The 22,868-nt window shown below is 44.0% G+C and overlaps 4 protein-coding genes across 10 annotated transcripts in view; 2 read left to right on the top strand and 2 right to left on the bottom strand.

The window, feature by feature from the left end:
- The window catches only part of lmo7a (LIM domain 7a), a 63,720-nt gene extending 49,921 nt beyond the window's left edge, over window positions 1-13,799 (bottom strand). For 5 of the 6 annotated variants that reach the window (XM_086123172.1, XM_086123171.1, XM_086123167.1 and 2 more), the window contains exon 1: window positions 13,572-13,792. In XM_086123172.1, coding sequence (XP_085979298.1) covers window positions 13,572-13,643 — 72 coding nt within the window. In that variant the 5' untranslated portion in view covers window positions 13,644-13,792. Of the gene's footprint in view, window positions 1-13,571 lie in introns of all 6 variants that reach the window. The other variant, XM_086123166.1, reaches the window with a different exon arrangement.
- Window positions 13,800-14,787: 988 nt separating this feature from the next.
- Window positions 14,788-17,528, bottom strand: uchl3 (ubiquitin carboxyl-terminal esterase L3 (ubiquitin thiolesterase)). The gene is made up of 9 exons (XM_086124565.1): window positions 17,398-17,528; window positions 17,224-17,235; window positions 16,924-17,052; window positions 16,421-16,577; window positions 15,954-16,039; window positions 15,826-15,873; window positions 15,672-15,747; window positions 15,358-15,416; window positions 14,788-15,268 (listed from the first exon to the last, which is right to left on the bottom strand). Exons 1-9 carry the CDS (start codon window positions 17,437-17,439, stop codon window positions 15,179-15,181), a joined length of 699 nt encoding a protein of 232 aa, XP_085980691.1. The 5' UTR covers window positions 17,440-17,528; the 3' UTR covers window positions 14,788-15,178.
- A 571-nt stretch (window positions 17,529-18,099) lies between these two features.
- commd6 (COMM domain containing 6) lies at window positions 18,100-20,331 on the top strand. The gene is made up of 8 exons (XM_086123211.1): window positions 18,100-18,310; window positions 18,539-18,597; window positions 18,718-18,783; window positions 18,878-18,954; window positions 19,028-19,115; window positions 19,541-19,621; window positions 19,706-19,858; window positions 19,930-20,331. The coding sequence occupies exons 1-8, from the start codon at window positions 18,286-18,288 to the stop codon at window positions 19,978-19,980; spliced, it is 600 nt and encodes a 199-aa protein (XP_085979337.1). The 5' UTR covers window positions 18,100-18,285; the 3' UTR covers window positions 19,981-20,331.
- Window positions 20,332-21,958: 1,627 nt separating this feature from the next.
- tbc1d4 (TBC1 domain family, member 4) overlaps window positions 21,959-22,868 on the top strand; it is a 39,549-nt gene continuing 38,639 nt past the window's right edge. For both annotated transcript variants that reach the window (XM_086123210.1, XM_086123209.1), the window contains exon 1: window positions 21,959-22,753. In XM_086123210.1, the coding sequence (XP_085979336.1) occupies window positions 22,319-22,753 (435 nt within the window). In that variant the 5' untranslated portion in view covers window positions 21,959-22,318. The remainder of the gene's footprint in view (window positions 22,754-22,868) is intronic.

Here is a 22,868-nt window from a genome sequence, read left to right as displayed (position 1 = left end):
TGAGAGGGCTGCTTATTTTATTTCTTTTATATATTGTAATTTTATTCTAGAGTGAAAGGAAGTCACATGGGCAGATGTGGTAGAAAAGAAAATCTAAATTTTCAATTGATGTTCACATATGGTATATTCATTGCTACAATGCAAGGAGGCATGACAGGTAAGATACACTATAAGCAAGTTGAACAGGTTGCGCGCAACACATTGGTTGGTTTTGATGATTCCTCCGATTACAGCTTTTGTGTCGCATTCTCTCTCAAGGATACAAAGGCCTAAATGTTCGTCCGATCTACCGGCTTTCTTGTTTGGAGAGTGAACGAATTACCCAAGGATCCGATTTCTGTATACCGTGATGATTTTCAAACAAAACAAAAAAATGTGTTGTTCTACCTCTGAACACACCCTCTGTAACTTGAACGCGAATAAACACTTGCAAGCCACACGATTCAGGCTTTGACGGATGAAGAAGAGAAAAGCAAATGTTGAAAACACAAAACAGATTCGCACAGGCAATCAAATTAGTGTATCCGTGTGTGTGTGTGTGTGTTTGTGTGTGACTACCTGAAATCCTGCCCCCTACTGTTCAATTTCAGCAAAGGCAGATGCCTCGATGGGATCACCACCTTATCGTGGTGAGGCACTTTGCGCGTCTCCATGACCCCTAGAGCTATGTCGGCAGGAGTCCCGCACTCCTGGCAGGGTCACCCAAGCCGAACAGGTCGAAGGGTAGAGGCCAGACAAAGAGTGATCCCAAACCGGCACCTGGGGGCAGGCACAGGCGGAGTCCAACAGACCGGACTACCGGCAGCCCCCTGCAACTCTTGCCAGGAGAAGGTCGTCATGGGTACCCTCATGCCACCGGAAACCACCTGGCAGGAGTGAAGATGGTGGGAGTGAGGACTGCGCGCCCACACCCTCACCTTAATCCGAACCTCTGCGCAAGCTTCTTGCCCCAACCCCACACCCAATCCCCCACCCTGCATCCCCCTAATCCCCCAAAGTCCTGTGGCGATGTGGAATGGCGGTGGGCACAGGCCAAGGATGTGGCTGGGAGTGCCTAGCCAAACCATGCACACAGGCGGCAATGGAGTGATGGTCGTTGACACTGCGGGATGGAGCAGCGCATCTCTTCGGCAGCTTCCATTGTGACTGAGCAGCTCCACACTGCTCACCCCTGAGATGGGGAGGGACCTAGAAAAAATGGTCTAAAAATTGTCTGCTCTCCACACTCCGGACGGTAAACCGCAATCGTCGGAGCATCCCCCTTGCGGTCGAAAGGATAATAAACGAAATAGAAAAAATCTATGCATAGCTTCGTGGAACGTCCGCACACTGCTGGACCTGGCTGAAACTCCTGACAGGCCCCACCGGAGGACAGCACTTGTGGCCACAGAGCTCGCGAGGTATAACATCGATATCGCAGCTCTCAGCGAGACCAGGATACATGGAGAGGACTCCCTGACAGAAGTTGGTGCAGGGTATACCTTCTTCTGGAAAGGGGTCCCTGAAGGCACTCGTCGAAACCATGGAGTTGGCTTTGCTGTGAAGTCCCAACTGCTGAAGCGCATCCCAGAATCCCCCACCGGCATCAATGAAAGGCTGATGACATGGCGCATTCCCCTGGCAAAGGGACGCTTCGCCACACTCATCAGTGCCTACGCACCTACTCTGAATGCCGAGCAGAATATAAAGGAGGATTTCTACAGAACTCTGGACACCATCCTGCAGCAAACACCGGCTATGGACAAGCTCATAGTCATGGGAGATTTCAATGCTAGGGTGGGCACGGAACACCTGGTATGGAGTAAAGTTATTGGCCAGCATGGAGTGGGAAAAATGAACAACAACGGCCTTCGGCTCCTCTCTCTCTGTGCAGAACATCAGTTGGTCATCACTAACACCATTTTCCAAATGAAGAACAGGTTTAAGACCACCTGGCAGCATCCCCGCTCCAAACACTGGCATCTCCTGGACTATGTGATTGTCCGTCAAAAGGACATACGGGATGTCCTCATCACCCGTGTCATGCGCGGAGCTGAGTGTTGGACTGACCATCTCATGGTCAGATCCAAACTCCTCATGAGCATTCAACCCCGTCATCCAAGGACAGCTCCCAACAAAAGGCTCAACTGTGCAGCATTGAACAACCCCACCACCAGAGCCAACCTCCGGCGACTCCTTGCTGAAAACCTTGACAAGATCCCGGAGGAATCAAGTGACTGGCCAGCTCTGCACCAGGCTATCCAGAGCACAGCTTCGGAGGTGCTTGGCCAGTCAAGGAGACGCCACCAGGATTGGTTTGACTGCAACTCAACCGAGATACATACACTTCTGAAAGCAAAGCATGAGGCCCATAAAGCTCTCCTGTCCTGCCCTACATCTCTCACCCGTAAAGCCACCTTTTCTGCAGTTAGAACAGTGACCCAGCGAGCACTCCGTATCATGGAGGACACCTGGTGGGTGCAGAAGGCAAATGAGATCCAAAATCTGGCAGACTGTAACAACACCCAGGGCTTCTACAATGCCATCAAAGCACTGTATGGTCCCAAGAAGCGGGCAATTGCTCCAGTCCGATCAGCTGATGGCTCTGCACTCCTCAAGGACCACCATGAGATCCTTGCCCGTTGGGCAAACCACTTTGAACATCTTCTCAACCATACCAACCCTGTCAATCCACACATTCTGGACAATCTTCCAGACCTGCCAACAATCATGAGCCTCGACGCCCCACCATCCTATTCTGAAACCCAGCAAGCCATTGCGGGCCTAAAGAACAACAAAAGCGCTGGACCTGATGGCATCCCTGCAGAGGTTTTCAAACACGGAGGTTATCTCCTCACGCGCCGACTGCACCTCCTGATTCAAAACATCTGGGAACATGGGACCGTCCCGCAGGATTGGAAGGATGCTAACATCGTTGTTATCTATAAGCAGAAAGGGGACAGAGCAGCCTGTGGGAATAGCCGAGGAATCTCTCTCCTCTCCACCGCAGGAAAGATCTTGGCCAAAATCATGCTCAGCAGGCTAGTCGAGCACATCTCAGAAGGTGTGCTTCCAGAAACCCAGTGTGGCTACCGGAAGACTAGATCCACCACTGACATGATCTTTGTTTTAAGACAGCTAATGGAGAAAAGCAGAGAACATCAAAAGGACCTGTACATAGCCTTCATCGATCTCAGCAAAGCCTTTGACACCATTAACCGTGAGTTGCTCTGGAAACATCTCTCCAAACTTGGGGTCCCACCCAAGTTTCTCAGCATCCTCCAGCAGCTGCATGATGGGATGCAAGCCAGAGTGCTCATCGGAGGACTCCAGTCAGAGCTCTTCAAGGTGAAAGTCGGGGTGAAGCAGGGCTGTGTCTTGGCTCCAGTGCTTTTTAACATCCTCCTCTCTGCCACCACGTGCCTCTTCCACCGTGGCATGGGACATGAAGACGGTGTCCATATGGAATACCGCCTAGACGGAAGCCTCTTCAACATCAGACGGCTCCAGGCTCACACAAAGACAAAAATCTGTCAGATCTGTGAGCTTCAGTATGCTGATGACTGCACTATATTAGCTCACAGTTCAAACTCTATGCAGCACGCCCTCGACACCATTTCCAATCTGTACCAATCCTTTGGTCTTCAGATCAACATTAAAAAAACTGAGGTCATGTTCCAACTCGCTACCCCAACCTCCACATCCCCCAGCTTTCACATTAATGGCACTCCACTAAACGTAGTGGACCATTTCACCTACCTTGGCTCCACTTTATCTTCAAACTGTTCCCTTGACACTGAAGTCCACACCCGTATTAATAAAGCATCATCATCCTTTGGTCGCCTACGCAGCAGGGTCTTTGAAAACCGAAACCTGAAGACCTGTACCAAGATTGCTGTGTACAACGCAGTGTGTCTCTCCACTCTGCTCTACGGGTCAGAGTCATGGACTCCATATCGCCGGCACATTACTACCTTGGAAGCCTTCCACATCCGCTGCCTGCAAAAGATCCTTGGCCTGTCCTGGGAAGATCGAATTCCCCATACAGACATCCTCGAAAGCACCAATTCCATCTGCATGGAAGCGGCCGTGGCGAAAAAACATCTTCGGTGGATTGGACACACCATTCGCATGCCAGACAACCGCCTGCCCCGCCAGGTCCTCTATGGCCAACTGAGAGGTGCAAAGCGTTCTGCTGGGGGCCAAAAGCGGCGCCTCAAGGACTACAGCAGGGACCTCCTAAAGCGAGCCAACATCAACCCCACGCAGCTTGAAACACTTGCACTCAACAGACCAACCTGGTAGATCACTTGTGCTACTGCAATCTCTGAAATACACAAAATTAACCAAGCCAGACGAACCGAGAAACGCATTCAACGACACCAGCGGGCAGCTGGTACCCCCCTGGTATCCGGTTTCCCTTGCTCCATCTGTGGTCGAGTCTGCGGCTCAAGAATCGGTCTCTATGCCCACGAGAAGTGGCACCAGCGACAGAGTTGCTGACCCCCCCCCCCCCCCACCCCCCTACCCATCCTCCCCTCCCTTGGAGCAAGTGTCATCATCAGACATGATGGACAGCTAGAAGGTGACTACCTGAAATCCTGCCCCCTACTGTTCAATTTCAGCAAAGGCAGAATATGCTTTTAACGCAAATTTTAAGCATTATGAGAATTTTGCTTCAATATTCAGAGAAAAAAAAAACAGCTCACAATTTTAAGAATAAATTCAAAACATTACAAACACTTGGAATTTGTCCGAATATTACGGGAATTTTTTTTGTAATGTTTCAAGAGTAAATACAAAATATTCCAAGAAAGAAGAAATAGTATCATGAGGGTAAAGTTGCAATATTATAGAAGAATAACATGTATGATTAAGAAAAAGGAAAGAAGTAATAGTGAGTCACAAACTTACAAGAAAATATTTTTTATGCGATAAAGTCAAATTACGTGAAAAAATGTGACAAGTTGACAACATTGCATGGTAAAAAAGGAAAAATTAGGAAAAAAATGGAAATATCCATCCATCCATCCATTTTCTAATCCGTTTATCACGGCGAGGATCGCGGGCGTGCTGTAGCATATCCTAGCTGTCTTCGAGCAGACTGCAGGGTACACCCTGAGCTGCCAGCCAACTGCAGGGCACACATAGATGAACAACCATCCATGCTCACACTCACACCGAGGGACAATTTATCCATTAACCTGCCATCCATGTTTTTGGAATGTGGGAGGAAAGCCAGGCAGGCACAGGGAGAACATGCAAACTGCACACAGTAAGGCCAGAGCGGGAATCCAACTCAGCACCTCTGCACTGTGAGGCAGACGTGCTAACCAGTCAACCACCGCGCCGCCCACGGATTAAACAATAATAGCAAAATAATATAGTAACATAACAAACAACAAGGAATAAAGTTGCAATATTACAAAAAAAGTTAGTTCCATTGACAGTAGTATGAGAAAAAAAAACAAATTGAATATCAATTGGTAATATTTGGGGAAATAAAATCACGTTTCTCTTAAATCAAAAGAGATCATTTAAAAAAACATTGGATATTATCCTTATATAAATATACATTTTTCACGTAACACAAAACAGTTTTTGTCAATTCATTTTGTTTCTCCATTTTTTGTGTGTGTATTGTGCTACCTCTCTCGAGTACTGTGTATGTCCATCCCATGTAAAGTACACTCCTTCTGTAGCATTGTCGAATGAAAAGTAACAAAGGGTTAACTGAGCTAAAACAGGAGAGCCAGAGGGCTCACCCAAACACTTAACTTTTGTGCACGCTAATTGTTACCATTAGAAACATTTACCATCCACTCCAGCTTGGGTGTCAGACGCGCGAGATAAAAGGTCCTAACTGCAGCAACATTGTGCTGCTCTGCTTTGACAGGGGAGATTTACGGTAATAAGAACAGCAGCAGAGGTTTTGAAATCCTTGCTGCAAAACCTCCAAAGCTTGTGCTCCCCTCAAGAATGTGCTGAATGAGACTCGTGATGACTTTCCCCCCTGCCCCACTTATGCCCACGACATGTTTAAGAGGTACTTTGGAGGATTCCTTCAAGTAAGAGTTAGTAACAATTGTTCGCCATCAAGGCCCTCACTGAAGATCTCAAATGTCAGTGACTGTTAAAACACAGTGGGTACAAATGCACAGCTTGAAATAATGGATTTGGGAGGCAGCAGAGAAAGTCAAATGGAAACCTAGTGACTGGGTCTTAGTTTTGGAAACGTAACATATACGTGTGTGTGTGTGTGTGTGTGTATAAAACGTTACAATTTTTACAGGGGAAAGAAGTCATACCAGTTGACAATACTGTACATACCCACGGGTGACTTATTATTACTTGTGTGACGTACTCCACAGTCTCCGCTTTGCTTCAATGGCCCATTTTCTTGCTGCCCCAAGTCTCTTCTTGGATAAAATGTCTCCTTACCGAGGAGCAACTACGACAGAATCCACTCCAGTGTTGTTTGTTAGCGTGTCTGGCTCTGATGCAATCCACACGCTGTGGTTTTCCCAATTTGCTGCGGAACTCTGATATCGACGGTCTCCACATCCAAGCGAGCCGTTACCGTGCAGTGGAAAAGTGCCATTAAAACAACGCTAGTAGGTAGGTGCCATCTTCCCAATGATGACTCCGACGCCAAGGAAATGAATATCCATCCAGTCATCCATCCATTTTCTCATCCGCTTAATCCTCACAAGGGTCGCGGGAGGTGCTGCAGCCTATCCCAGCCATCTTCGGGCAGTAGGCAGGAGACACCCTGAACCAGTTGCCAGCCAATCGCAGGGCACACAGAGACGAACAACCATCCAGGCCCACACTCACACCTGGGGACAATTTAGAGTATTCAATCAGCCTGCCATGCATGTTATTGGAATGTGGGAGGAAACCGGAGTACCCGGAGAAAACCCACGCAGGCCCGGGAGAACATGCAAACTCCAATCAGGGAGGCCGGAGCTGCAATTGAATCCTGTACCTCTGCACTGTGGACCACCGGGCCGCCCTACTAAATGAAAAATGAATACCAAGCAAAGGAAAAGCTTTGTCCATCCACTAGATGTCAGTACATGAGACACGCTGGTTCCTGTGTTCTGTCAGCGAGCCAATAACTTTATGTGGGCTGAGCACAAATAATCGCAGGAATTGTGTCAGTGACCACAGCTAATGTTTATTCATGCGGGCAACTGAGGCGCACCACACCCCCACCATCCGCTCAATGTCCACAAAATCTTTTGTTCAAGAATAGAACAGAGCAGTGCTTCATCGGGGTCCAACAAGTACATTATCTGCATACAGTTCACTCCAAATTCTGGGGCTCGACGTACATGTTGATACAACACGGCAATCAACATGGAAAAGCAGCGAGAGTATCCTTGTGTGAGGTCCTCATGCACCTAATTGCTGTGGACCACAAGGTGAACACCACCGCACTGAGGCGATTAATGGCCAATCTGTATGCGAAACAATAAGGTAGTGTGGGTCACGCGAGACGATTGGGGTCACAAATCACAACGAGGCGAGGAGAGTTTATTTTGGTGGAGAAAATATTTTCATCCACTGTTTGAGACGTTTTCCACTTCCATCGTGCATTTTGTAGGTTCATGGAATGTTCTGTGCCTTGAGAGGCCTTAGACCATACTGCATGGAAAACACACTGGCCACTCTATTCGGACCACCCTGTGCCTCTTTTTGTGGCTAAGTGATGTCACTGAAAGATTTAAAACTGCTCACGGTATGAGACAGTGCAATTCGACACCAATTTTTGAGTTTTGCAGCATGCGCCTTGCATATGCCACATCCACAAATCTGCTTCGTTAATTAACTAGTCTAATTAGGCGAATTGGTGATGAAGGGCTGCCCAACGAGAGAAAATTCAATCCATTCCTTGATGGCCATTCTTTTTTTATTTTCACGATTTGGACCTCCCGCTTCCACAGATAGAAGCCACTTGCCCCGTCACCACCTCCTACCCCCACCTTTGGTAATGAAAGCCATACTCGACATTGGCCCCGCAAAAAAGGTTGGCTAGGTGAGCAGTGGCTCATTTTCATGAAACAGGAGCACACCATCAAAACAGGCTGAGTTCAGCGAGTCTTAAAAACAGCAGAAAGAGTGTGATGGAATTTTTGATTTGTTTGCTCTTGTTTTAATTATTTTGGATTATTATTATTTCCGTATTTCATATTGGAAGAATGGAGGGTCTGAGGTTTGAATATTTAACCCTTTCAGGGACGGCGGTTACTAAAGTGGACAGCTTATCGTGTCATCAGGTTACAGGGTACATAAAAGGTTTAAAGTTGCACTGCTGGAATCAATGTGTATCATATTGATTCCTACCAATATTTCAATGGTAAAATTACATGTGATAACAAATACATTAATTTAAGGTATTTTCTATTCTATTCTATTATATTATGTGTGAAAGTCTATTACCTTACTTAAGTAAAAGTCACCAACATTGTAAGATTTGTGGATTTGTCTTAACAACTTAAGCCAATATCTCTCTGAGCGGTAAAGGTTGCAAACAGTTGCAAAGACTTTTACGATTGTTGGCGAACATCTTTTCGACCATTCACAACCTCGAACGAACCCTGACGAAAATACAACACCCACTACGTGCGCACGCACCTGCACACCTTCACCGCTCTGTGAGATACAGCCTTTAAGTAACTCGAGTCACATCTTGAAGGAAGCCCACGGAGGATTATGTTACCTTTGATTGGCCACTTTGTTCCAGCGGATGCCAGTGAGACAAAAGGGAGGTGTGGGAGGCCTACATCCAAACTACACTGATTATATCTGATTCAACCTTCAACCAGCTCAGGGTTTTACCTAAAACGTATTTAAGAATTGTCTCACGTTGCATTCTGGCTCACAATTTTCCTGTGGAACAGAAATGTTGCCTGTGATGACCAGAAAAATGTCACGTGTCAAAGTGCTAATTTGGCATTTGGAATTCAGCAGATGGGTTTGAAAAGCATTTTCTGTCTTACGCATATTTTATATTTAATACTGGCGAGTTTTGACCTGATAGGTGGATAGATTCTGTTCGGCATTCAACGATCTATGCCAGACACGCAACAAGAACAGAGCATAAAAAAATAAAAAAGCAGGGAACTAAGTGAAAACTTCAGCATCCAGAGCTGAGGTAGGCAAAGGAATATGGTAATGTTAGCATGTGTGTGTTACAACCACAATGACAGTTCTGCTTGACTAAAGAGCCCTTTTCTCATGGGCAATGGAGGCTGCAGTGCCATGTCAAGCCAGCAGATACTCTTTAGTGAAAATGGGGATAAAGTGCTTGGCGCTTCACCACCAATCTGGAAATGCAGACGATTCAAAGTGAAAAGGGCCGGTTTTGCAACTATTGTGCTGAAAATGACGTGCTTATTAAGCGTTCTCAAAAGACAATCGTGCACAGTACAGGGTAGTTGCGTTTGTAAGATAACTTCTTTCACAAAGGTCCATAGTCTCCATTGTGCGTAGAAGGGGAAAGTCAGACAGACACGGGTGGGGAAACCAACAATTGTGGTTGTTCCCTCACAAATCTCGTCTTGTGTGCATTCTGCCGTCAATGGTAAATGTTTAATCACCTCCACATATTACATGCACAGCACACAACAAATCGATGAATAACTAGTTTTAAAGTCAGAAGTCAAGAATAATGACCGTTATTGTGGATTACATATGACAATTTGGTTCAGAATTGAGCAGGCATCATCGAACTTGACATGCTTGATTTGCTTTCGCGGGCCACATAAAATGATGTGGCGGGCCAGATCTGGCCCCCAGGCCTTGACTTTGACACGTGGTGTACAGTATAATGCAGTGCTGATTTATAATATGTGCAGTTTGATATACTTGCGTAAAATATAATCCAGCCAAATCTTGGCCCACTTCCCTCGACCGTGCAGGAAATAAGAATGTTGCTAGCATTAGGACCACTGTTGCCATTTTTACTTGTCTCTTTTTTTGAAAAATAATTGCTCGTGGGGTCGGAAAATTCCTAAAATATTCAGTAAACGTCGCTAAGTTGGCAAAACTGCAGACACAAGAAGTAGGTAGCTTTTGCTCCCTGCCTTGCTTATACTTGTGTCCAAGCATAAAGTTCAAAATGAAGGCACTGTATATTTTACATTTTACTTTGACTTGAGGGTCACTGCGAGGGCCGGTCAGAGACTGTACACAGGCCAAATGTGGCCCCCAGCCCATACCTTGCCCCGGTCTTTTGCAGCAAGCCACACAGCAGGGGAAGGTGCAACATCATATTTGACTTGACGTTTGGGTGCAGTAAAATACAAACCACACACACTAACAACATTCCAGAAAGCTATCAAATGTATTTTAACTGCCACTTCCACAGTTATTTTTTTTCTCTTTATTTTTTTTTCTATTCTATTTTATACACAGTCATATGCAGTTTTCTGTTGTTGGCCTCCACCAATACCGACATGAAGACTCAACTCTCCAGCCAGATCAGTCAATCCCCGCCTGGTGCTTATGAATTCAACAATCTTAAACAGGGGCCTCCAACCGCCGTGCGTGGCCACACAGAGACTCAATAAAAATATTTTAGTGAGCTGACCAAACAACTGCGGTTAGCTGGCAACCATTCCATGGGCGTACACCACCTCTCACCTGGGATCGGCTCCAGCATAACCACAACCCTAATGAGGATAAGCGGAGTAGAAAATGATTAAAGAAGCGTTGTTCGTTGGCGGTAACAGCATTTTAATTGTAATATTTATAGGTGGAGCATGAACAGAGCTTAGCTGCATTTTTTTTCCGCCATTGGTTTGTGATGGTCACGTACTAATGGGAGGCGTGACTCGGCTTCAAACATGTTCTCGGCCGACATTAAAAGACAAGCCTTTGATGTTTTACTCGACGGGTCCAGCTCATTAAAGAGACATAGCACTTCCACTAATTAAAACATTAATCGTAATGTCACCATGGGTGGTTGCATATTTGATGATTCGTGTTTACAAGACGGTCCATCAAAAAAATGTCCAAGTTTGCGATTGCTACGCAAGAGGACAGTAGGCATATTCTTTGTATATATTGATAGACCTCGCAACTTGCATGGAGTCATAAGCGCAGTATCCTGATTAACCCTTTCAGGGACAGCAGTTACTACAGTGGACAGCTTATCATCTTGTCAGGTTACATAGTGCATGAAAGGGTTAAATTACTTTTATATGATTGATTTCACAGAGAATAAAAACCCTTGTAATGCAATTGTATCTCGAGTGGTCCGCATGTCCCTACTGGCCAACGACACACCCGCCACCTAAAGTGCAGTATCTTCAAATTGTGCTTATTTTTTTTCAGGGATTTTAATGACTCACAAACGTTCCACGCAGCCTCAGCTGTCAATGAATCATGCGAATCACAAGAATCAAGAGGAAACACAAAAAATGTGCGTCTTAAGACAACAAACATGAAGACATCACAAATGGTGTCGTGCTATGAAACAAGGAAGAATCGTGGCCGTATTTCACGTCTGCAGATGAAAAGTGAAACTAAAATAACTAGAGCGTATGCAAATAAAAGTTTCAGCTGAGATGGACTACCCTTCAAATCCTTTGAGTCATCTCTGTGTTCTCCTTCCGTATGCAAAATGTTAACAAAAAAACAACAACAAACAAATGCCCTTTGTGCTCAGATTGTGATGTAAAAGCATCTTTCAGCACATTCTTAGCACTCTTGCCATTCCCTTAATGCTCTTTTTGTAAGGATGCCATGCTGGGGGCCACTCATGCAGGAATGTGTCCATGTGACAAGCTGCACAGCATTTCAGAATAACTTTTTAACATTGCCTCCACCATTTCCAACAACCAAAACACTTAAGCCTCTGTTTCAAGTTGTGTGAAGCTGAGGCAGCTTGTTAATCATTCAGCAGCCAGTGGACCCAAAAACACACTTAGCCACCAGCCCTCTCACATTAAAACCACAACCATTGTCCATTCTACCTGCACGAGCTGGTGGGCTTACTTTTTGAATCTTGGTGCCCGCCGGCTACAATGGGCCAGTGTGCGCGACACTGATGTCACACTGAAAGCATTCACGTTCATTTCAGCCACTAAACACAGCCTGGTAGTGAAGCTACACTAACTCATGTATCAGATTACTAACACATAGTTTGTGATTTGGGTTGCTTTCATTCAACTCAGTCACTCACGTGTGCAGTTGTGGGCATGAATGCCATAATAATTTTTACTTTTTTAATAAATGATTTGGAATGACAGACATGAGTGACCAACACTCGGAACAATAAGTAAAGTCCAAGGAAGATCTAAGAAGGACAGTTGGAGACTGACCAAGTTGGAGAAGTCTATTGGAGCCATTTCAAAACAAGTTCTGCCACCATGATCAATGGGTCAAGCAAAGTGTCCATAATTACAAGTTGTCATACCGGTGGGGGAAGGCCTTAACTGTCACCCTTGCAGAAAAGGAAATTGGTTCGGAAGTTCTGGAACCCCTATTCTGTGGCTTATACAGTAAATTGTCCCCAACAAGTGAGTGGTCCACTGCTGACACTTGACGGATGCCAAGCTAATAACATGGCTTGTAGACATACTAGGTAGAAACTGTGAATAACAAGTCACACTGAATGGACCGGTTGTAATTAGACATGGTAAAAAAAAAAATTAAAAAAATACCGATCAGGGAGAACAGAACTCTCCCATAACTAGATCTCAAAATCACTTCATCAGAAAGGTCAGCAAAACAGACAAAAGAAAAAACAGAGTGCTGCAGCAAATTGGAGACTGTGGAGTATATGCGGTAAATAGATACTGTAATGCAGCGTCCACAGAAACACGCTAAGCTAATATTGCCAATATGCGCTCAGATCAAAAATAGTAAACCACCCACAAATTACTATAAAAATATTTTCAAAACATCAAAAACTAAGGGGGACCAAATTTTAAAAAATAAATATGAACATTCAGCATCTTCTGGTAATTATTAATATAATTAAAAAAATGAACATGAAGGTATAAGCTATCTTGCAAGAGGTGCCAGATTAAATAAATTGATAAATAAATACATTTGATTTATTGATTGGTTGTAAGTCTTGCTCTAGATACATGGCCACTTGTTACAATATTTAGTCGCACTGTGTACAGACAATACCATTTTTCTTAATACTGAAATTTGGGTCTATTGAATAAATCCACAAATGCCTGCAAATGCAATAATCAATCAAGAATAAAAAACAATGCGAGTTATGTGTTGCTGTGATTTGAAGTTGTATAAAAAAGGCAACATCCAAAACATGCTTATAAAATTATTTTAAACTTACTAAAATGTTGGATCTCTTGAATCTAAAAACTAAACTTTGAGGCGGTTTTTTTTGCAGATACTGTACACTGTCTGTATAAAATGTGAATTTCGATGACTCATCAACATGTGACACTCAATAGCTCTAGTTTTACACCCATCGTTGTTTTTTTTTCAGCTTGCAATTTGTCAAACAAGTGTGAAATCTTCCGTTTCTTGGAAAAGACAACATCTTTGACCAAAGGTATGCGACACCAAATGACAGCAAACCAAAAGGAAAAAACGCTTGCACTCACTTCGATCCACCTCTGAGCCTCCACGTACGCGTCCTGGCAGCTCACCGGGGACTGTTCTCGCCACTCCATCATACCAAAACGTCCTGTTTGTTTTTTTCTATGAACTGACCCCGCACTTAAACGTCCACAGACGTGGACATTATTATGCTGAATCCCCTTCTCTTCTCATCGACGATCGAAACTCGCCGAGTGGACCAACCAGGTGATATTTCCTAATCTCGCTGTGAACAAAACACAACGAAACAGTTACACGCATTCTATTGTCGTGCGTGCGCAAGGTGGAACAGTCATGCATTCTTTTGCATCACATCACATGATCACACGGGCTCGAATCAGGCACACCTGTCTATTATGCACGAAGTACTGTTGAACATTACCTTGGAATTGTTCTCCCACGCAACAATCACGTTACAGTTACGGACCATATTCCACGGAGTCTGTTTAAGTGGCTAAAATGAAGGGAGCCCAGTGGATCACTCAATACGCCTTCATCAATTGTTTAAAAAAAAGTTCGAGTCTCCCCTTGAAGGATTATGACTTTTTTCCCCCGTTTCAAAGAAACAGGCACACTGCAGCGACACTCTGTGCAAGTTGACGCGTATTGCAGGGCGTTAACGCAAATTAAACCAGGGGACCTAATTTGGAAAATTGTCTTTTGAATCCTCATACTAATAATTGGATTATTACCAATTTCCAGTGTAGTGTAGTAATGTTTAAATCGGTGTGAAGAACAATGCTACCAACTGTTCCTTTGTAAGAGTGCAAATGAGTCGTTTAAATATTGTCATGTTTCATTGTTAAAAATATGAATATTTGACCAACTTGAAACTTCTACACATGTAAAAAGAGATTCAAAACAGTTACTCAGACAATGACAAGGTTGTTGAAAAGGTAAATGTACTGGGTTCATGTTCCATTGAAATGTGTTAAACTAAGGAACGTGGTTGTATTTTACTGGGCAGGAATGTGTTTAGACTGTAAGACAGAACCTATGGACACTGATAGTACCAGTCAGTTGGATGTTTTGCGAAGAACGATAAATAGTCTGTGTGTGAGTAACGGCAAGATATGTGTGCTCTGCCAATTTTCTGTCACATATTTCTACCGCACATGCTGACTTTACATGTATACATAAACGTTACTATGCTATCCAGGCGAGCAACATATGCTCATCCAAAGCGACTCATTAATGCAAACAGAACAGAAAGACATAACATTCATTTTAGTGTTTAATTGAGAAGTGTTTTACATGGTTACAAAAAAACAAAGGCATCGTTCACAAGGGCATGGCATCTTGACTTAGACTGGCGCCCAGGTGGAGACGTGCTCAATTAGTAAGCGCTTCATAACACCGTCTTTGACGTCCAAAACCGCCGCCAACACTGAACACTTTGCTCAATTTTGTAAACATTTTAGTGCAGGAACAAACTAGCGCTTCCAAAGAATTTCAGCCAAGTTTGGCAAAGTAATTAATGGAAATGTTTTAATTGAAAAATGTTCATTAGCTTCCTGTGAATCAGTCGCTGAGCTATGTTGAAGATGCAGATCAAGCCAGCACTTGAGAATGTTTTGGCAGTAAAAATGTTCACTCCGCTTATGGGATTGCCTCAGTAAGATTCTTTGGAGAGGGCAATGATGGTGAAGCGGACCTCCTGCGGATCGCGGGCCATGAAGGTCTTACAAACCTCCGAAGCGTCCTGCAATGAAGAGTGGTTGGGCTTTAACATTTTTGTTTTTTTACGACAACGGCAACATTTTTTTTCGGTGAGGGAGGGCACCATCATACCTCGAGGAGAGTATCTTCCGTTGTTTTCCCGTGAAGAATTGGAAAGGGTTTACGACCATCTGGGTGAGAAAAGAGAAAAAAAAAACATTGAGGTAAATTTAGGCAAAATAAATAATTCAATCAATCTATCAAGCCAGCAGCATGGCAAACAATCAAATTTCTTAACAATTGTTATCCTTGGAAAACAATTATTGGACGTCAACGCGCTGAAGTCAAATTTTGTGCGATGTTAAAGGTGTATTTTTTTGCCGGAATTGTTTGTCAAATACCTTCTTGTACAGGTTAAGGGGCATTTGACACTGCAGTCAGCTCACCTAATTCATACAGTTGCCCTCCGACATTCACAAATGCTATAAAGTGAAGGTTGACTTTCTCATCTATGCTTGGTGCCTGCAAAAGACAAAAATCAACCCCAATTACAACGTACCTTCCCTCGAATCCAAGTAATGAGCAAAACCAAAAACACACCTCAGTCTGCCCTTCCTGTGCACTGGATTCATGTGTGACACGTATACTCTGATGATTAAAAACAAGGGGTACTTGTTAGCTGATGCTAATGCTAACATTTGATGCCATTATGTTCCTTTCGGGAGTACCTCATCTGTCTCCAGGAAGACACCTCTTTCTTGCGGACTCATTTTACAGGTCAGATCGACAAACTTCTTCAGAACTGAGTCAGACTCTGAGAAAGAGAAAAAAAACCCCAAAAACAAATAGTGCAGGCTCTAACTCCAAGGTTTAGCAACGACTCCTTCTACACGGCATATAGTAAAGAATGATATTTTCCCCAAATTCCACTTGATGTTACTGTTCTTCATAAGCAGCACCGAGAAGGAACGGGGTCCCAAGTTGTCATGCCTATTTATTCAGCATTCTGAGGTAATATTGGAGTCGTGAAATGATGCAGGAGTCAGGCGCAGGGTTCGAAAACTAACGGAAGAAACTCACGTGAGTTAGGATTTTATTACATCTCTACCATTGCAATTTTGGAGGTTCTGTCCAAAAGAGAGAGACTCATGTGTCCTTGTTGAATTCGTGCCGTCTTGGAGCAATGACAACTCACCAAATTCCAGGTGTGCTAGGTTGTTGGCCACCGCATGAATTAGTCCTATCGTGCCACAGGCGTTGCCGATCGTTTGCCTCATGAAATAGATGCCAGGGGACACTTCCTGCCGCTGACTCTTTAGTCTCTCTTCCTCTTCTTGCTTGAATGCTTCATACTGGTTAAGAGGCACCAAAATATTCATTAAACATATACTACAACACGTTTAGACCAACTCAATTGCTCCACTATTGATTTGCCACCCATGCATTAGATCAGGGGTCGACAACACCAGTATTCGAGAGCTGCTATGCTGCATGTTTTCGATGTTTCCCTTCTTCAACACATTCAATTCAACTGATGAGCAAATTAGCAAGATCCGCAGAAGCCGAATAATGATCCTGATCATTTGAATCAAGTATGTCAAAGTAGGAAAACTTCTAAAACATGCACACGAGCTCGAGGACCGGAGTTGCCCACCCCTGTATTCGATTGTGCCAGTCAAAATGTGTACGTGTACGTACATTTTCTGTGATGGGGAAGAGGAGCAGCACAGCGCAAACAGGTCTTGGCACCATGCTGAGCATATCTGGATCCAATCCATACACGTCTCCAAACTGCCAGCTTTGCTTCATGCCCAAAGAGTTGACGAACTAGACACAAAATGATTAACTTTTACTTCAAACGATGCCATTCACTGAGAGCCAGTTACCAAATTTAGTCATTTATTGAGCGCAACATCGGTGTTTAGGGCCTTATTCCACATTGCAGGTAGCATTTTAACTTTTCTGTCAGCAAATTAATTAATTTGAAGCCACACTCACCTTCGTCATGACCTGAAAAGATACAAAAAGAGCCATTAGCTAAGCTTTCGTAAACATGATGACAACTATAACGCTATTAGCTTTTGTTCCGATTCTAGCACTCGGTAGGCAGTTAGCACATGTTTATATGTTAGACAAATGTGTCTCAAATATAAGGAACAAACCAACACGTACTTCGGGATTAGCCTCCAGTGGCAACCAAGTTGGTGCACTCATTTTGAAGACAAATTCAATGAGTTTGCTAGCAAAACAGAGAAGAAACTAGATAGCCCCAGGCGAGTGTGACAGCCGGGCTGTACTTCCGCGTAGGTAACCGCACTCACTATTTAACAATATCGAGAGGGGAGTCATCTGCTGCTATGGCTGACATTTTAAAAATATTTAAAGATTTAGTCTCGCTAAGCACATTTATTTTAATTTAATTACAGTTTAAATATTAAAATGTTATATATTTGCTTTCTATCGTCAGAATAATTTGTTTTTTTCCTACCATTTAAAACATATTACCATCCACAGAATGAAATATTCCAGAATTGAGGGCGGGCTTTCGATGCAGTTTTTTTCTTTTGCTTTCGTATCTGAATAACAGGTAGTGTAGATATAAATGGACACCAACTAGTCACATTACGAAAAGTAAGTATTTGAATTTTTTTCTCAAATCAAAAGAACACAGGAACAAACAATGCTAAATAATCACACGTGTAACAATCGGTCTCTGTGTGTTGCATACAGACGCCAGACAGGGGCGCCATTGTTTGTCCATTAAATTTACAGGCGAAAAAGTCAAGTCAGAGATGTTCTACAAATTGAGATCAATTTATCGCAAACAGTTGATTTAGGAAGTCGATTGCATTTTACAATGTCTTCAGGATTACACGCATACAGCGAGTGTAGCGACATGTTACCTACCGCTTCACAAAATACAACATTCATTGTTTTTACTGCGTGTTTCTAAATTGAAGAACTGATTATCGTGTTGACCCGGAAGTTGTTTACGTCGCTTTTTTTTAATCACATCGTCCACACTTCGAGAACGTTTTTGAGCAAAGCTTAACTCCGAGAATGCCATCGGTGGAACACTGTTTTGGTTTGTCGAAGAAATATTATTTTACGTATGCGTGAAGTCATAGCTGTCATTTAACCTAAAAGTGACCTGCCTTGTTTGTATAACATACACCTGGTTCTGACAACTTCCTAGATAGCGTTATCTTGCCTCGCGGGAACTTGCTAGCTACCTATGCTGTAACTAACTGTTAATGTTTCAGGGTCCATGTGAAATGTATTTCACTTAACTTCGTATTTTCATTGGTATAAGGGACAGACAGCGTTGTGGAGAGCGTCTGCAGACTCAATCCGGATTTATTGGCAGAACACGTAAGTACATACGACACCAGAAATATCCCTCCATTTCCCCGAAAACAAGGCTGTTTCTGCACACCTGAATCAGAATGTGTTGTTGCACCTTCAAATATTAACTTATTTTATAATCTCCAGTGTCAGCACATCCTGAGTTATCTTCAAGGGCAGACAAAAGGAGTTGATTCCGCAGAAATTTGCGATGTGAGCAAATACACATAATGGAATAAGTGCTTGTATACAGGACCGGTACTTCATTTTTGTGACACACAGAGCTATATTATTATGCTGTGTCCAGATATTTCAGAGAGCCGGAGTCACACTTGGCCATGAATCTCTACAGAGCATCATCAGATTCCTCACAATAACCTTCAGGTATTGTTCAGTGTTGTGGCACAGGTGTCTAAATATGTAAAATAACATTGACTTAATGCTTTATAATTGGCAGGTCTGCTGCGAAGAGCAAACTGTCTGCAGACGACCTCGTGTCAAGACTAGAACAAGGCAGCAAAAATTGGTCCAAAGCTTCACTGCAGGTGCAATGTCTTTCATCAATCTGAAAAAAAGATGAGCAGTTACTTGGCTAATATACTCTAACATCAATTTTAGTCAGCAAAAATTACACTGGAGTGGACAGAAAGATGTACCATAAGAAACCAGCTGGTAGAATAGCTTTTGTCAGAAGACATGAGACCCCATGATGAGCACACAATAAAACCCTTCTTAGTACAAAAATAATTTACTACTTTTGAAGTCAAGGCAGCAAGCTTTAATGATCTACCCATTTCCAAACAAAAATATATAATTTCCGCTGTGAAAGTATATATTCGGGTTGCTGCCAAGCGGCACAACCTAGTTTGCCTCAGTTGCTTGAAAGATGTGTTGACATCTTCTTTTTTCTCAATACAAATACTCTTCTCACAATTTTGAAAAAAATATATTTGCCTGCTCCTTACTTCAGGTGCTTCACAGCTTGTGGAGTCAACATGGAGAATCGGTGCAAGTCCAGCAGGCAGCCCAGGACTTGCTCAGCGTTGGTCGGGTAATCAATACAATATAGCAGCCTTGCTCATTTTAACCAGGTCCAACTCGTGACCTTGAATGTTAACATTGTTGTTGTTTGTAGCTTGTGGACATGCAGTGGAAGTTGGGCATGGCAGTGAGCTCTGACACCTGCCGCTCTCTCAACTCGCCCTTTGTCACCATCCTGCTGAAAATCGCTGAGCCGTCAGGCCAGATCAGCCGGAAGGCTTTTGAGATGACCGTCCCGCAGTTTCAAGTATACACCGGCATGTTCAGTATCATTTATTCCGCTATGATAATATGACTTAACTTTGTGTTTCTTCCTAGAACTTTCACAAGCAGATGAAAGAGCTGGCGGCTGTCATGGAGACTATATGATGGCATATGACTGCACGTGCCAGCGTTTACTGTTTACTTACTTTTTACTTTTATTCAGACAAAGTTACAGTATTTTGAGTCTTTGCTAATGATCAAAACAACCTGAATGGTAGATTTGTAGTCTGAAGCGCAAGTGCATGTTTTACACGGATAGCTCATGTGTTGAGTGGAAACAATATGTTTAAAGAGACAAAAGAAAACATGCTGTCAGTGCTCACAGAATTGCAGTTTTAACTGTGTGCATCAGAATATGCATAATTTAATTGGGCTAATAAATACACAACAATGTGTAATTTGTGCCAAAAATAAAGTCCCTTTATTTGTTCTAGAAATAAACTCGTCTTAACCTTTTGCAGTCTTCTGTGATGCCTGCATAAGTTTTAGCATCTGTGTTGAATACACTGAGGCACAGGTGCCGGCCAGTCTCCCTCATGGCTCTGACACGACCTCAGAAAGCTCGTGGTGTTCATACACCAACTCTATATCACCTATAACCATTTGAACAAGGCTGGGGTTGCAATTGTCATGTCTTTTTCAGGTAAATTGTTTACAAAGTATCAGTACATGCTGCAAAACACTACTTTTTGTTCGTTTGTGACACAACTGCTTTGCGGGCTCGAAAGCAGCCATACTACTCTGTATCGTCTTCGTGCCCTTTCCTTTGAGATTGAATGTGAGCAATGTTGCCCCCGTTCCTCAAAAGCAGTAGTGAAAATTGCTGTGATTGCCAGATTCAACTTTCTTCCACATTCCATGAGGATCAGAACATTCTAAACAACATCGTTTATAGCCTTGTTTGGTCTGACACTGGTACATTTTACAAGGGAATTGCTCATAATGTGTGAACCTTTGTATTTGTAAGAAATACAAAGGTGCAGTGGAACCCCGCTATTCGCAGACTGCATCTGTTGTAGCACCAAGACTGTCCTGTGGGAGGCAGCATGAGGCCACCGAGCATCCAGACTACAATACGAAGAAGAAGAAAGTATTCGAAGAATGAAAGAATATAAAATAACTGAATGTCAATATTGTGGTTGGAAATTTCGGATTATTACTGTGGCTGGGGACTAGACACGTAACAAGCAACACAACCAGCTGCTCCTCTATTTGTGCACGGCAACACTGCAAGCTTCAGGTCGCTCATAGCCATTGTCAGTATATGCATACTCTGAAAACCAGACACGAACAGCATTAGCATTTTCAAGAAATCAAATCATCTTTCAGCCATTGATTGTCAAAGGTAATTTTGTAAAATGATTTGTGATCAACGTTTATGGTCAATCTCGGGTTAAACTGTTATTAAGGGGAAATATCAATAAATTTTAGGGGTGGGTGTCAATTATTTGTCTTTCGTGACGAGTTGGGTTTCATTGTGTACTGCCTTGATGGGCCATGTGAAAAGGGCAAAAGGAAATAACCCCCTGATCTTTTGTTATGGCAATATTTGCGAAGGATAAAGAAGCAGGCAGTCAGTTTGGTAAGCACGAGTGCTCCAATGTCTTGGCTGATAAGGTTGCAACTGCTATTTTTGGTGAGCCTTGGATTCACGGCACGTGGTACTAGGTGTGCAGTGGGGGTCTCCCCAGTTAACATCCTTGTTAAAATAAGGGTGATTCCAGAATGAGAAGATATTTTCTCATCCCCCAATGAAATGGTAAAAAAATATCCATCAACTAAATGTATTGTTTATTTTCCCCCAAAACGTTTGCCTAAACAGTCCTCTAATTGAGCACTGATCTGTAATGCAGTTGAACAATGTGATTGACTTTGACACACAAAATGTAATTGTCAGGTCCCGAGAAAGACGCTCTGTAGGACACCCCGGCACGAAGGGGGAACACACGCGCTCCAGTGGAAAAGGTACTCCCTGTTTTGTTTCTGCGCTGTCACGTTTCTCCACACGGAGGCCCCACCCCTAAACCCTCGCACATGTGCTGTGGATGGGCGGGTTCTCGAGGCGCATGGGCCGCTCCACCTCCCTTCTGCAAGACTGCCTGGAAAGAAAGCGAGACAAGAGGAAAGACGGCCCTGCAAACAACGTTTCAGGTATCTTTCAAGGGGAATCGGCATGTCGTCGCTGCCGGTTCGGTTGGTGTGCAGGCCGCGGGGATGTGGGGAGTCTGACGCGCCCCTGAAGAAAGTAAGCACAGTCTTGTGTGTACATTGGCGCATTCCTGAGCCACGTTTCTAGCTTGCTTGTATGGACAAAAACAAGAAGACGAGGAAGACAGGAACCTCGGAGCAGTGCGTTTTTGTTTGATCATTTTATTCCATCCCACTTAGCCACTTTTGCGACTTTGGGCAGTGGCAATTTTTTTTTCCGCAAAAAAAGTTTTAAATGTCACAGCTGTCCAGCATGGATACCCCCTCGGGTGAGGACGGGCGACACATACCGGAGAAGAGGTTTCCGCTGATCTACATCGGCTGGTCAGTGCTGGACCGCCGCACTTCGCTGCCAATGCTCCCGTGGCTGGTGGCCGAGATTCGGCGGAGGAGCGAGCGGGGCGACTGCGGCCCCGCCATGCAGCCGCGGGAGGTGCAGCTGGTGCTCCACAGCCCCTTCCTCCGTTGCGTACCATGCTCCTCTTCTTCCTCCTCCTCCTCCAACAACAACTATTCGGTTTTTATCTTCGAGCACAAGGCGCAGCACATCTCCCGTTTCATGCACAACAGCAACGACCTCACCTACTTTGCCTATCTGTTGCGGGCCCACCCAGACAACCTCGAAGCTGAGATGTCCTGTCACGTGTTCAAGGCCAGTGACCCCAACCAGGTACCAAGCAATCACATGCGTCTCTGACACCCCCCCCCCCCCCCCCCACTTAGCCTCAACCCACCCACACAGCACCCAACTCAAAATGAACACCATTATCAGGACAACACTGCAT

Source organism: Hippocampus guttulatus, chromosome 11 (genome assembly GCF_054856545.1).
Source record: "Hippocampus guttulatus isolate MCC_2025c chromosome 11, RoL_Hgut_1.0, whole genome shotgun sequence".
Lineage (NCBI taxonomy): Eukaryota > Metazoa > Chordata > Actinopteri > Syngnathiformes > Syngnathidae > Hippocampus > Hippocampus guttulatus.
Note: the sequence above shows the minus strand (reverse complement) of the source record. Positions and strands in the feature narration are given on the sequence as shown.

Excerpts from the sequence above, each read along its gene's own strand:
- uchl3 (XM_086124565.1), bottom strand. The coding sequence starts at position 17,439 with ATGAGTGCACCAACTTGGTTGCCACTGGAGGCTAATCCCGAA. Across the intron at positions 16,040-16,420 it reads CCTAGCACACCTGGAATTTG|AGTCTGACTCAGTTCTGAAG; the intron begins GTGAGTTGTCAT and ends TCTCTTTCTCAG. Across the intron at positions 15,874-15,953 it reads TCTTCCTGGAGACAGATGAG|AGTATACGTGTCACACATGA; the intron begins GTACTCCCGAAA and ends TTTAATCATCAG.
- commd6 (XM_086123211.1), top strand. The coding sequence starts at position 18,286 with ATGCCATCGGTGGAACACTGTTTTG. Across the intron at positions 18,598-18,717 it reads CGGATTTATTGGCAGAACAC|TGTCAGCACATCCTGAGTTA; the intron begins GTAAGTACATAC and ends TATAATCTCCAG. Across the intron at positions 18,784-18,877 it reads ATTCCGCAGAAATTTGCGAT|ATATTTCAGAGAGCCGGAGT; the intron begins GTGAGCAAATAC and ends TGCTGTGTCCAG.